Source organism: Azolla caroliniana, unplaced genomic scaffold, assembly GCF_043228905.1.
Source record: "Azolla caroliniana isolate FFs.n. ecotype wild unplaced genomic scaffold, voAzoCaro1.0.p SCAF_9, whole genome shotgun sequence".
In the NCBI taxonomy this organism is placed as follows: domain Eukaryota; kingdom Viridiplantae; phylum Streptophyta; class Polypodiopsida; order Salviniales; family Salviniaceae; genus Azolla; species Azolla caroliniana.
Window position 1 is genome coordinate 615,532 of NW_028230444.1, and position 15,435 is coordinate 630,966.

The window sequence follows — 15,435 nt, forward strand, 5'->3', positions numbered from 1 at the left end:
CCAAAACGTGTGTATGTTGATGACAAAGATGAGGAGTCAATGATGCCCACAAAAGAAAATGGTATTTATGCTTGGAAGCCACAATCCACGATAGTCAAGAACCAACCAACCAAGTTACCAACTACAAGTACATAGTGATTAGAATGGATGATGGAAATGGTGGACAAAGACCATGCACATGCATGCTACTACAACAAAATGCCTCGAGAAGGTGGTGATGACCGACCCGATAACAACATACCTTCGGAATGTGTATGGAGATGGTGAGGTCCGAGTAGCGCAATTCCAAGTTTATGTGAGAGGACCACATAGACAATTTGCTTGTTCATTCACATACATATATGTATATTTGTATATGTGTAAATGTATACATATATGTATGTATAGTATATTTGTATATGTACATATATGTATATGTATATGTATATGTATACATATATATATATGTACTTTACTTGTTCATTCTCTCGGCTATAGGGGTTTTTGGTTTATTATAGCATAGCGGGACACAGGCGTAAGAAGCAGAGCAGTGCAGAGAAAGAGGAAGAGGAAGAAGAAGAAGAAGAAGAAGAAGAAGAAGAAGAGGAAGAGGAAGAGGAAGAGGAGGAGGAATGGGGTGGAAGAAACCCCAAGTTGTGTTCAAGCACTGGAAGATCCTGCGAGGAGATAAGGTAGGTCGACTGTTCTCTCTATCTCTCTCTCTCTCTGTCTCAACTCCCCTCCCAATTCCTTTTCCTTTTTCTCTACGATTTTGGATCATCGACAGTTTATATGTGTTTGTGTGCCTCGATGCTGCCTCTTGCTATCGGTACTGGGCTATTTTTAGGTGATGATCATAGCTGGGCGTGACAAAGGGCTCACTGGCACTGTCACTCAAGTTGTTCGCACCAGAAACCGTGTCATCGTGGAAGGAAGGAACCTTGTAAGTATACTTCACCTATTTAGAGATGAAATTGCCTCTGTGTCTTTTCCTGTTGAGCCTTTTATTGTTGCTTGATGACTTGCGTGTGGAACCTAGATGTTCCATGTGGGTTTCAAAGCTTCATGATTTCTGCATAGGTTCGGCTAAGCTTTGGTCGTATCAGATCTTCTTTTTCTGGCCTTTTTGTATCCATCCTTTCTTCATTTGAGAGAGAAAATTAATATAGCTGTCACAACTATCTGGAGATGGTGAGGTTGTTAGTTTTATACACCAATATGGAGAAGTGGCATATGGTATAAAAAGTATATTCGAGCAGTGATTTGAACACTTGATCTTGTGTTGATAGTCAAATAACTTACCACTGGGTTCAGCTGATTACAAGGAAAAGAAAAGAATAGGAAGGCTTGGGCAGTAAATATGAACGCAGTGTGCGTATACAAAACAGGGTGGCTTGCTAATGAGGGAGAAACTCATTATCAAAAAGTATGGAAGAAAATCAGGGGCTTGACATCTACTCAATTCCTTGACAGTGGCTTTACTATGTTTGGTTGAAGTGTGTTAACAATTCGTACAAACAGAACATCTGGCATTGATTGCTTCTACAAGAACACCGGGTTTTGGCTGCCCAATCTTGTATGAGATGGTTGGTAGCCAATAGTCTTTGCTCCCTCTAGGGGCCGGGCCAGTCCTCCCTTGCCAGTGGTTGTGGATACTTCGCTAATCATTCTACATTTCAATTCCGATACATAAAATTAAGTATTCTTTTATTACACTACTAATACCTGTAATAACTGTTGCAATAGCTGTAATAGTATTCTTTTGACAAACGAGGTGATGTTGGTGATCATCATCATTGGTAAAGTCAGAGGTAATGCCAATGTAGTGTCTCTCACAAAAGATCACGAGTCTCATCTCAAGAATGTCGTGATGGAAGGATCATTTGATCAGAACCTACAGGTGCTAAGGATAGTTCATGAGTCTCTTTCTGACAAAGCTATCTCAGGTCTAAAGGCAAATGTGGGTGATTTCACATTGAAACCACATGAAAACTTTCGTAGATCTATATAAAAGATTGCAAGTCTATCTCAGGTCTAAAGGCAAATGTGGTAAACCACATGAAAAGTTTTGGAGATCTATATAAAAGATTGCAAGCCTGATCTCAGGAATGTGGAGATGGAAGGATCCTTTGATGAGAACCTGCAGGTGACAAGGATAGTTCATGAGCATCTTTCTGACAAAGATATCTCAGGTCTCAAGGCAAATGTTGGTGATTTCACATTGAAACTTTGTCAAATTGAGATACATCATCGGCATGCTCCTTTAATTGTAGGCGAAATGTCTGGAGTGATATTGGAGTTTTAACATTGGGGGATACACTTTTAGTCAAATCTATATTGTGGTGAAGTGAATTCATTCATAACATATATATGCTATGGATCTAATGAAAAAAATATGGAGAGAGAGAGAGAGAGAGAGAATTTGGTTTTATTGAACAGGTCAAAAAACATGTAAAAAGAACTGAGACCCATGAAGGTGGTATATTTAGTAAGGAAGCTCCTCTACATGTCTCCAATGTGCAAATTCTGGATCCTGTTACAGCGTAAAAGCTCCCACATTATTTGATTTTTTCTTTTTGATAGTGCTCAACAAAAATAATCTTGTTTAGTATATAATTTCAGAGCACCGTGCAAGGTGGGTTATAGATTCCTTGAAGATGGTACTAAAGTTCGTGTATCAAGGGGTATAGGAACATCTGGAAGCATTATCCCTCGTCCAGAAATCCTAAAAGAGAGGAGAAAACCACGGATTACTGAGTGTAAGACTCAAGTTTAAAGCCATACCTCAATCAATATATACACATCATTTTGTTAATCACATAACCTTTAATCTGTGTGCAGGTGGTCCAAGGGATACACCGAAAGAGGAAGTGATGAAAAGAACCTATGATCCCTTTGAGGATGGAAAGAAAGGCTTGCCAGTGCTTCTGAAATACCATTAACAGGAGATCAAAATTTGTCACATTTTTGCCATCACACATTCATGGCATTTGTTCGTCCAGTGCTGTGATCGCCTTGACTTAATAGAGGATAATGTTTCCTTACAATTATTCCAGTGACGAATCTGATTATAATCAGATGCGTTTTGAGCTTGATCAAATTATAAAAGTGCTTCTTCATGTGTTTATCCACCCGCAAGGGGCACTACCATATCATTTCCTAGTTTTGTCATGTGGACTGAGAAATAATCAAATTGCTGGTGGTTGTAATTGCAAATTACTTGTACGTTACTACATTGTAGAGTAGTTTAGGCAAGTTTAATGATATGGTATTTGGTGGAATCGTAAGTACATTCTGTCTTGAAATTATGTATTTTGTTATGGGAGTGATATAATCTATGATAACCTACCATAGATGTGAAGTGAACACCCAACATAAAAACTAGTAACTATGTGAAGTGTCAAATAGACAAACTCTTATAAGCATGGCAGGGCAATATATTTCTCTACATCACTGTGTACATGCAATCCATGTGACCTACGCTGGATTCACACCTTGGCAGTGATTTCCAAAATTAAATTGGAGAAGCTAGGATGATTCAAATTCCTAGAGGACAATGCTATACATTTTAGACACGTTCATTGTTGTCAAAATGTTTGGAGTGATGATACTAACTAATTTTAGCATCCAGAAAAATTGGTCATCATGCCGAAATGTTTGTAGTGATTATATATTCACTAAATATTGGCATCAGTCATATGTAACATAAAAAATTAGGTAAAGGAGAAAATCAAGCTGTTATGAGATGTCTTATAATGTTGCCCTCCCATTGTAAAAGCTTTGAAACTTAGTATGTATTCAAAAGTTTAATTATACAATTGTGAAGTTTCCATGCTCCACGCAGAGGTTACAACATTTCACTCCAAACATTTGCCTTCTTTCATTAGTTTTTAGCACCGGTTTCTTGATAATTACATTTTGTAAAATTATGATTTTCTGCTAGCTAAAATAGTTAAATAAAATTCAAACTAAACCTGAATTGCATGTACCAATGGGCATGGTTTATTGGTTCCAAAAAATTTTAAATGTTTTGGTTTGGTTTGGATTTTCGATAAACAGTTTGGTTTGGTTGTAAAACTCTGGTATATAGGTTTGTAGGTTTTTAGTTTTTTTTTTTACCTTAATAGTTTATTAATTTAATGGTTTAATTAATGTTTTTTATTGATTTAAATATTTGTTTAATTTGACTTACATGGTTAAGTGTAAATTTTTTATTAAATTGTTCGGTTTGGTTTTAAATGGTTTTTCGGTTTACGTTTTCTTAAAGATTTGGTTTAAATACTTGAGAGTTCGGTTCGGTTTGGTTTTTGTTTCATAAAAACGGTTCGGTTTCTTTGCCTTAAAACCGAACCGAACCGTGCCCATCACTATCTGTATGATAGGATGGTCAATATCTGTTGTATATCCATGATAATAAAACATTCCCCATTTTTTTCAATTACATCTCTGGATTTTTCATTAACAGTTGGCTCTATTTACACATTCAAAAGAATTTTAGCACAATTTAAATACTAATTTACACGAATATATAGATAACCAATACACCACTATCAAATGAGAAGGGAGCTCACAACACTAATCATCATCAACTTAAGTGACAAATACTAATGTCTATAAAGTTAACCAAACCACACCCACACAATGTGCTAATAGACTAGTGTTAACACAACAGATCATGCTAAACAATGTTTACGTACAACACTTATGCCATTCACATATCTACAGATTGGTATCCATCACAGATAGAAAGCAGAACTATTTCTAAATGCGTTGTACAGAAAGAGCATCTTGATGCACAGCAGACACAAGTCGGTGCTTGGTGAAGTACAGTTACAAACAAGGCAAAATCAAGACTAGATTCAAACCCAATAGTTACAAACATACAATGTTCATCAGTCCTTTGCAATGACATTGGCAAAACCAAGATCAGATTCAAACCCTATAGTTACAAATATACAATGTTCGCCAATCCTGTCCAATGACAGAGGCAAAACCGGGACTAGATTAAACACCCAAACATTGCCAATCCAATCAAATGTACATCTCCTGTTGTTAAACACATCCCCATTTTTCCATTCTTTTTTCCAAATGATCCGAGTTTTAGCTGTTTTAGCTTCAAGGATCTTTTTAAACCTCAAAAGGAAATTGACAACTGCTCAATCCACACATATAATTAGTGAATATGAGGATTGTTTCCCATATAATTCTTTTGGATAGTACACACTGGCTCTTTTAGGTATTGAATAGAGGTGTGGGAAATTCAAAAAAAAGAAAAACATTGCCAATCCAATAAAATAAAGTTATCTTGCAAATGTACATCTGTTGTTAAACACATCCCCATCTTTTCCATTCTTTTTCCCTAATCTCAGAGTTTTAGCTGTTTTAGTTTAAAGGCCCTTTTTAACCCTCATTCGGAAATTGACCACAGAACTGCCAAATCCAGACATAATTAGTGAATAAGAGGATTGTTTCCAATATAATTCCTTGGGATAGTACATAGTGGCTCTTTTAGGTATTGAATAGGGGTGTGGAAAATTCAAAAAAAAATGCAAAGAAATTAATGCACAAAACTGGATTTATATGCCTATGTCATCATTCAACCAGAACAAAGGCAACCATAGCCCTCAAGAATCGAGTGACAAATAAGCAAGCTTAAATTAGTTACATTGGCAGACCCAAAAAAAGAATGCAAGGAAATTGATAAGCTAATTCAACCAGAACAAAGGCAACCATAGCCCTCAAGAATCCAGTGACACAAAGTGAGCTTAAATTAGTTACATTGGCATATCAATGTGAGCGAGTCATAAATGAAACTGAGGCTCGCTTCAAGAACTCTCATATTTACTCTTAGCAAAAGCATTTTGTCATTCCCTATGCATTGATAAAAGACATTTCAACTGAAAATTGTGAACACTCTTGATAAACCTGCAATCCAGGATAGAATCTTAGGGAGCAATCAATACATAGCACCCTTGCGCTTCTTGTCTCCACCAATTTCGAAATGCTTGCAGCGCTGTAGGTTCAAGTCATCAAAAAAAACGAACAGAACAAGAATTTAAATTATAGGATTAACCAATCCACTGAAGAAAAGAAAATACAAGGACAAAGGAAGGAAGAGAACCAACCTTGATGGGATGTTGGGTAACATGTTTGCAGGTCTGGCACTGCAGCCTCAGGACAATCTTCTTGGTGGTTTTTGCCTAAAAATGAATACCAAACACAAGCAAATCTCAATGTAGTTATGGCGTAGTTGATCAAGATTGAAGGAGAAATCCATAAGAATGGGAGGATCGGAACGTTTGCATCTCTAAAAAATCAATAAATCTATTTGAGACAATGTTTGCTAAAAGCTAACCTTCTTGTGGAAAACAGGCTTTGTCTGACCCCCATAGCCAGACTGCTTACGGTCGTAACGCCTCTTACCTGCGACTAGGAAAATGAATTAGGCACAAGGACGCCTGGCCGAGAGAGAGAGAGAGAGAGAGAGAGAGAGAGAGAGAGAGAGAGAATTAGGAAAAGCAGAGAGAATGGAGATGCAAGAAACCCGACCTTGAACATAGAGGCTGTCCTTTCCTTTCTTATACTGAGTGACTTTGTGCAAGGCGTGCTTCTTACACTGCCTACACAGCGTCTTCTTCGTCTTGGGAACGTTAACCTGCAAGAAACGCAACAGGAACCCGAGCGAGATGAGATGAGGCAGTACAAGCGGAGTCAATGCATAAATGACAAAGGCGATGGAGTCGAATGCGAAGGAAAAACAGAAGAAATCGGGGGAGAGACAGGGGGTCTTTACCATGACGCTTGCAGGATTAAACTGAGGAGTGAGTGGGTTGAGATTCAAAGGAAGGCAGAGATCCCCTGAGGAGGAGCAGAGGAGCAGAGGAGCAGAGAAGGAACAGAAGGCAAGGGGACGTGGTGAAGAGTGAGCACTCCGCTAGGGTTTCCAAACATAACATACATACTTAGTTAGATACATACATACATAGTACGCAATATACTCGAATGCATTGGCAAGCATTCCTTTTCATACGAATGCCAACGAATGCATTGGCAAACATTCCTTTTCTTATGGTTTTTTTTTACACTTTTTACCTTAAAAAAATCTTATAATAAATAATGAATACAAAAGTATGGTATTTACATACTTCGAGGTTGTTAACCATTCCCGAATGATTGAAACATTCGAGACATCCCCGTATGGTACGTATGGTTCATACTATGCTTAGATATATATACATATACATGCATTTATACATATATATATACATACATACATATACATGCATTTATACATATACATACATACATACTTTGCCATTACAAACTCCATGGAATAAGTTATTTAGGGTCTAGGTTCCCCAAAAAATAACTCCCACGGAATCACCGAACCGAACCGAAACCGCTAAACCAATAAGCCGTTAAACTACTAAACCATGAAATTCAAAACTGAACCGAACCGAAACCAAACCGGATCATAATATTTGAAACCAAACCAAACCAAACGGTTTATTTATCTTTGAACCAATAACCGTTAAACCATGACTTAACGGTTTGGTTCGGTTTGAGCCGAAACCGTGTGCCCATTGCTAGATCTCATGATCTTCAATGTGAGACAATGTGCTGGAAGGATTGAGAAGACTTATTGATCATGCATGAATATTTTGCCCCAAACAAGTTTTGAGCGTTTGAGTATCACACAATTTGATATGATGCATGCACTGCACTTTCCTTCAAGCACATTTGAGGTTTCTTTCAACACATTGTCAATCCAATGCAACCATCTATGCCTTCCACTTAAAGTAACATTGCACACTCTCAATTGAAAAGTTCATTTGTACATTCTCGAGCATTGACAATTACTAATCAATTCCACACCAATTACATGAAAAGGATCGAGAAGACTTATTGATCATGCATGAATATTTTGCCCCAAACAAGTTTTGAGTGTTTGAGTATCACACAATTTGATATGATGCACCGCACTTCCTTCAAGCACATTTGAGGTTTCTTTCAACACATTGTCAATCCAATGCAACTATCTATGCCTTCCACTTAAAGTAACATTGCACACTCTCAATTGAAAAGTTCATTTGTACATTCTCAAGCATTGACAATTACTAATCAATTCCACACCAATTACATGAAAATGATCCAACTTTGGTATTATAATTCTTATTTGGCACAATGAATTGTATGTGTGCTACTTCTATACCTCAAGCCATTTGAAAGAGACTCATGCCCTTGATCCATCAATGTCAAGTTCATCATAAGACCCATTACAAGTTTCTCACCCTAGTATAGTTTATTTTCTCTCCTTAGAAATTATATCAAGGGTTGTGGAGTCTTGTAGATCCACTCAAATGTATGATTTGTTACACAATACAACTGAGTGTCTAAATGTGTGGGTTTTGTTGCATTTTTTGGAAAGTGGATTTATTGTTTTGGATAGACTTATCAAGCTAAGTAATTTTATTGAAAAAAATACAGTTGGCAACTTTGAATTACATTGTACGTTATGGGTTGCCCTCCACAGAAATTGTATCAAACCATGATCAAAATTTCAGCTTCCAGTTTTCGTAAGGGTGTTTGAAAAAATTACCACAATGTTGTCATCCAATGCATCATCCTATGATAGGATAAGCTGATAACTAAACATAAAATGAAAATATGTTTCATGCACATGTTAATAGAAAACATCCGTATTAGAAGGATTACTTGCTTCGATAAAAACTCTCACACACACTAATGCAAACAAGTTTGTGCAAGGTTTAGGAATTTCAGAATACTTTACAGTTTCCAACATTGCAAAATTCTGAAGTTGTTCCCGCATTATCATAGGCTGTTTCCGATTTTGTAAAATCTTAAGGGTTACTAGACTTACTTTCAACAAATAATGCTACTGATGCATTGAATGAAGCTCAAAACAATTCATTTGCTAAACAGACAAGGGTATATAACATCTGCTTATAAGAAGAAGAAAATTACTTCTAATGAACTGATTAAACCTTATTCGAAGATGGTCCTCTGTATTATTTATTCCTCGAGATAAGGCTTTGGCTGCATCAATCTAGATAGTTGATAGGACCTCCCTGAGGTGAGAGGTTTCTGCCATAACATCAGCTCTGTCAAACAAAGCAGATACCACCGCTACCCCACATAAATTTGGCGGTCGTGTTGCAAAGATGTCTTTCACATTTGAAGCATTTATACCACCAATGGCTACTACTGGTACAGGGCTACCTTCACACACAATATGCAATCCTTGTATTCCAAGAGTCAGATTGTTCTTCTTTGTAGTGGTGGGATATACACCTCCACAGCCAATATAGTCAGCCCCATCTTGGAATGCTCTTTGTGCTTGCTCTATCGTCTTACATGATGTTCCAATGATTTTATGTGGACCTAGGATGGCCCTCGCTCGACTCACAGGAATATCCTGTTGTCCAAGATGAACTCCATCTGCATCACATGCTATTGCTATGTCCAATCTATCATTGATCACAATGGGAATCCCATTCTTTCGAGCCAATGTAACACAAGATACTGCTTCCTTCCATGGTTATCAGAAAAAATCAGCAGTTAGACAGGCAGGGAACATAAAACTAGAAGCAACATCTCTAACTCCCAATTACACACAAAAACATATACATATGCTACCTCAAGAAATGCTTTAGCCTCTATTTCCTTTTCCCTGCAGATCAAGTCCAAAAATGAGGAGTTATGAAACTAGAGTTTCATACAACTTCCGTTTCTTCTGAATGTAAAACAAACTGAAACTCAATAAACCTTAGTTGCACGATGGTTGCTCCACCCTCAATGGCCGCTTTAACCGCATCATACATGGACCTTTGCCATCGTTTATTCATGCTTGAGTCAGTGATAGCATAAAGCAGCAGGTCAGTGGACTTGAAATGTGGAGCAACTTGTTTGCTCCAGTCAGTAACCTTGAACAGGTGATTTAGGGGACCACTTTTGCCCTTCCCAATCTCTAGGTTTTTACTTCTTTCTAATGCCTCCACAACATACTGCTTTGCAGTCTGGATCAAACAAAATATGCTAGTACTTGAGGAATATTCAATAAATGAATAAACAGGAGGCCCCAGAGATTGTGGGTGACAAACCTGCACAGCCTTGAGCATATCGGCACCTTTTGCCATTTCAGCTGCTATGGCAGAAGCTAAAGTGCAACCAGTTCCATGGCTGTTTCCCGTCTCCACACGGTTTCCGTGCAGGACATGAAAAGTCTGACCTGGTTGCATAATTTGCAGCTATATGAGTCATATACAGTGAGAGGATTCAGCCCACATCTTTAGCAGCCTATATAGCAGCAATTCAAAAATTGCATTATCTCTAATTTCCCGAGATATTATTAGATGTTTATGTTGGTTATTGCCAATACCATCATATAATACATCGATCGCATCGTCAGATCCCGGAAGATGGCCCCCTTTAATCAGTACGTAACTACATCCAAAATTAAAATAATTAAGGTTCAGTTTTTGGTTGATTCCTGCATGGCACTTGAACTAATCCAACTGTTTCTTTCCTTTAACTGAATTAACCCTCGAAAAATACCATGCCAAATAAAAAAATTCTCACCGAGGACCGTGTGCTTTTATAATTTTTGCAGCTTCATGCATGCCTGACACCGTATCAATGGTTTCTCTGCCGCAAAGGATTGATGCTTCTGGCAGATTTGGAGTCACGATATCTGCCATTGGCAAAAGATCCTTACTGCATTTTTGAAGATAATCAGAAAACCCTGGCCAACATCCACATTGTTTCTCCGAGAAATAGAGTCTTTCAAAGGAAGATACCACAATGTTTCAAGTATTTCACGGCCAGCCAACATATCACCACTAGTAGCAACCATCACTGGATCGACAACTATACCTGAACAGAAAAACCATTGCAGCTATTAACCATATAATTCTGATTCATTAATGGCATACACATGTCCAGATACCCACGGACCTTGAACTGGATGTGCTCTGAGCTTACGGCATAAAGCGCCAATTGTTTGAGGTGAAGGCAGCATTCCCGTCTTGACCTGCAGGACATTAGGTGTAACAAACTCTGTTTTTTTCTTCAGCGCAAATTACATCGACCTGAATCATGCCTGTAAAAAAAGACAAGAGGGAGGGAGAGATATGGCCATGAATTTACCACATCCACATGCATGTCCGATAATACAGATTCCAACTGCATAGAGAAGATATCCTCAGGGACTACATGAATGCCCTGAGAAGAAAAGAATCCACAGCGGTTGCTGCTAGGTCAAGGGGGGGGTGGAATCCAATCAAGTGTAACTAGAAAGGGTGTAAACTTAAAGAGTGAATGTTGGTTGGACCTGCACTCCGCAAGTGTTCTGGGCGGTGACTGCGGTGATGGCAGTAGAGCAGAAGACACCGAGGGCAGCACAGGTTTTCATGTCCGCTTGGATTCCAGCGCCTGCGCCGGAGTCGGAACCAGCCACGCTGAGGACGTGGGGAGGAAGCAGCCGCGGGAACCGCAATTCTGTAGTAGCAATCTGCTGCTGCTGCTGCTGCTTCTGGGCGCAGTCTACTCTCAGGGAACTCAGACGAGAAGCCATGGCCCTGTTGACGAGCAGCGCCATTACTGGATGGATGGATGGATAGACCCTGCTTGTTACCTGTAGTAACTCTGCTGCTCTGCTTCCATCGCCATAGCCAAAAGGGAAAGAAAGACAGAAAGAAAGCAGGGCAGCACTGTATATACATACATACCTGCACTCAATTATTGGGGCCCGTCAGTCAGTCCGTCAGTCCGCCGTCAGTCAGTCCGTCAGTCAGTCAGTCAAGGTGGGGGCTTGTACCCACGAGAGCTTCCAATTGAACCTACTTACCTACCTACATTAGAAGGAGACATACAAAGCTTAGTTAGTCAAATAAGTGTGGAGGTGTTTTTCCCACATGAGCCTCTACTAGCTAGCCTTATTTATTTATTGGCCATCCAAAGAGACCCATCCATCATTCTCTTTGTGAGAGATTTTATATTGGCAAGTGTTGATGTTGTTATGGAGCGAAATCGTTTAACATCGCATATATGTATAGGGGAGGAACATAGCATGTGCTCCTTAGTGTTTATTACTTTACCCAAGGCTTGAGATAGGGGGTATGTACGCCATTTGAAGCTCTATCTAATGGTTGCAAGGATAACATGGCGGGGAGGAACTCTTGGTCGCTATTATTCATGGTGCTTTCTTGGCCCATTAAGTGAGTTGTGCAGTGCCACAAAGATGGATACTTCATGTTAAGGGGTGATGTTTCCTTCCTAGTTTACACATAATGCACGCATTGTATGTAGCCTTTCGGTAATGTAAACATAAATTAGACGACCAACATATGCCAAAGTGGGATGCCACTTCTACTTGATGATACAAATGAAGATAGGTGGCATTCAACTCAACCTTCCCATCAATTTCTAGATATATTATGTCTTCCACGCAATGCTCTTGCAATCTTAAATTGCAGACTCGGTCCCTAATCACCAACATGTGAGACCCCAAACAATGGAACTCAATGACCATGAAGTTGATGAACTCTTAGATTCAAACAGGTCAAATGACAAACTTTGTTATCCAATATCGTGAAAGCTTATTTGTTGAGAGAACCCACTTGGTATTCGTCCAAGCATCTTGGCAATGCAAACAATGTTATTCAAGAGTTCTATTGCTAATATTTGAACAAGGTTGTTCCCTCCTAGAAGTCATACCTAGATGAGAAGGTGAGGTCATTTCCATTGAGTCTTGTAAGGTTGAATGCTCATAGGTAAGGTTGTAAGGTTCAATATCAAAAGGATCTTCGTGGGGAAGCATATGTGTGTGTGTCAAGTGTGTTGGATATAATGTATGTTTTTTTTTATTCTATAGAAATGGTCAAGTATTACATGATGATAATAAAACATATTGTTAAACAAGGTACAACATGAGATGCCAATTGGACTAAAAATGAATAGGAGTTTGTAGTAGACTATGTTGAACATTTCTCTTTTATTTTCTCCATCTTAGTCAATATTGATATTCTTATTCAGATTTTTTGGCATCTGCAATATCCTCCAACCAAGGATCAAGCAATTTGAAGATTAAAGCTAAACTATCAAATTGGAATTTATTGTCTTGTCCTTTACATACATACATACAGTGATGATGATACACACACACACACACACACAACGATAGCATACACTTATATTCCATTTTTCCAATCATTGATTGGTTGGAAAGCATAATTGGGAGAACGTTATACCCCATATCATGAACATATTTGGCAAACTAAATATGATTAGAAAGACATTGCCTTTGCGCACGAGTGCGCGTGTGTATATAGTATTTTTATATGTTGAGCATGAATGTAAGTTGACAATCTTGATCATGTCCATGCTAAGAAAGTGACGTTACACAATGGTTTGTGGCTCCAAAATAACCCTTTCATTGTGTTCTAGTCCAACATCAATGTGAATTACCGTAGAAAGAAAGCGATGGAACATCCAAACTAGATACAAGGGGACAAACAAACAAAGACACTTTCATAAGGCTTGAAAGTCTCCCTAAGAATGTTGTTTCACAATACTCATTCATGATATTTGAATATGTCAAGGCTTATTTTTTGCTTTACAAATGCATATACCGTATGTATTCATAAACAAAGTAATATATTGTGAAATGCACATAAGAGATCAAAACCAACCTAGTTAGCTTCTTACTTCTTACTCAATTTATAGTTGATACAAAGGTACCCATTTGGGTTGTCTTAGCTAAAAAGGGTGTGCTAACAGGGTGGTTTGCCTTACTAGGTACATGTATCCTAAAAAGGGTGTGCTAAAAGGGTGGCACAAAGGAACACATGCACACCACATTCCCCCCCTATGAGAAACAAGACACTGAGGAGCAGGAATAGGAATATGAGCAGTCACTTGTCGAAGGAGGGGGAGCATCTGTTGGAGATAGAGCTCCCAAGTGGCACTATCCATGTTGGCAGGTTTCGAATGGACATCAATGGACGATTCTTGTGGGAGGTGAGGGTTACACCCATAAAGTGCTCGAAAATGGTTGATTCGTGTCGACGCTTGTACAGATGTATTGTAGGTGTGGGTGACGAAAGGCAATATTTTATCCCAGTTTTTGTTACATGGTTCGATGTAAGCAGCAATTTCCTTCATGAGGGTCTTGTTGAGGCGTCTGGTGAGGCCATTTGTCTGAGGATAGTATGAGGACGTAAACACCTGTTGGACACCTAGTTGAGCTAGAAAGACGTTGAGGACATCCCCGTGGAACTGGCAACCCTGATAAGATAATAGTTGGATAAGACTAGTGACGGAAAATGAGCTAGCAATTGGCGGATAGAGATCAATCCCTCCTGTGGACTGAGGGCCACCTGGACATGGCTAATGTGGGGGACAGGAGGGATATAGGCGGATAGAGATCAATCACTCATGTGGACTGAGGGCCACATGGACTTAGCTGAGGTGGGGGATAGGAGGGCTATCGTGTCGGAGGGGGATCAGGGAAAGATCAATTGGCAGAGAAAGATCATCAATCGCTCCAGTGGATTGAGGGCCACCTGAACTTGGTTGAGGTGGGGGACATGAGGGTTATCGTGTAGGAGGGGGATCAGAGAAACTCGTGGGACAAGAAGTTAGTGGGCAACCTAAGGTGAGGGGGAAGAGGTGGATGCTTGGACGTGGGGGACTGGTACCCCGATTCTCCACCAATATGTGAAATGCACATAAGAGATCAAAACCAACCTAGTTAGCTTCTTACTTCTTACTCAGTATAAAGGCATGGCCTGCTTATGCGTAGCAAAAAACCTCGTGACTTGAGATTCAACAACTTATATTGACCGTTAACCCTTTTGCCTTCCTACTAAAACGCAAGTTGAGAATTGACATCTCTTTTCAACTCCAAGTTTACCTCCTGTAATTTCATTGACTAAATATTTTGCATAGCATTGCGACATGAACTATGATTGGATACATGTTTTATGATGTGCAATATATGCACTCCAATTTATTGTTTTTGGGAAAATTACGAAGACAATCAAGGGGGTTTGAAGAATTCATTCACAATGGCTTGTTTGAATGTTGTTTGTTGGTCTTACAAGTTACAATAAAAAACCATAAACTTCCTTTGGTCACTCGTATGCATTATGTATGTACAAGTTTATGGAACCCGTTCTCATCCACTCTATATTTCTCCTTGCATTATACTTTTCTTCTGGCAATTTACCAATTGTTCATCGGTTCCAAAACTTCTTACTGGCTCTTTGATTTTCTAACCTTAGAACCTCGAGCTTTTTTCTGTCATTTTTTCATGGGTTTTTGTGACATGTTTTTGTTGTTGGTTTTTACTTCACTTTGAGGTTTCCCACTCGTAATATTACGCAATTACTAAAAATTGATTGTGTTTGAACTCATAAACATTTTAAAACATTGCAG

At 38.9% G+C, this 15,435-nt stretch overlaps 3 protein-coding genes across 3 annotated transcripts; 1 reads left to right on the forward strand and 2 right to left on the reverse strand.

The window, feature by feature from the left end:
- The first annotated feature begins 514 nt into the window (after positions 1-514).
- Positions 515-3,209, forward strand: LOC147859701 (KOW domain-containing protein). The gene is made up of 5 exons (XM_087324070.1): positions 515-671; positions 827-922; positions 2,419-2,522; positions 2,602-2,738; positions 2,821-3,209. Exons 1-5 carry the CDS (start codon positions 612-614, stop codon positions 2,919-2,921), a joined length of 498 nt encoding a protein of 165 aa, XP_087180196.1. The 5' UTR covers positions 515-611; the 3' UTR covers positions 2,922-3,209.
- Positions 3,210-5,739: 2,530 nt separating this feature from the next.
- On the reverse strand, positions 5,740-6,903 carry LOC147859702 (large ribosomal subunit protein eL42). Its single transcript, XM_087324644.1, has 5 exons — positions 6,773-6,903; positions 6,529-6,634; positions 6,335-6,402; positions 6,105-6,179; positions 5,740-5,992 (listed from the first exon to the last, which is right to left on the reverse strand). Exons 1-5 carry the CDS (start codon positions 6,773-6,775, stop codon positions 5,936-5,938), a joined length of 309 nt encoding a protein of 102 aa, XP_087180770.1. The 5' UTR covers positions 6,776-6,903; the 3' UTR covers positions 5,740-5,935.
- A 1,988-nt stretch (positions 6,904-8,891) lies between these two features.
- On the reverse strand, positions 8,892-11,657 carry TH1 (thiamine biosynthesis protein). The gene is made up of 10 exons (XM_087324866.1): positions 11,330-11,657; positions 11,146-11,220; positions 10,954-11,029; positions 10,797-10,872; positions 10,579-10,713; positions 10,379-10,443; positions 10,101-10,228; positions 9,766-10,016; positions 9,637-9,670; positions 8,892-9,529 (listed from the first exon to the last, which is right to left on the reverse strand). The coding sequence occupies exons 1-10, from the start codon at positions 11,594-11,596 to the stop codon at positions 9,047-9,049; spliced, it is 1,590 nt and encodes a 529-aa protein (XP_087180992.1). The 5' UTR covers positions 11,597-11,657; the 3' UTR covers positions 8,892-9,046.
- Positions 11,658-15,435: the final 3,778 nt, after the last annotated feature.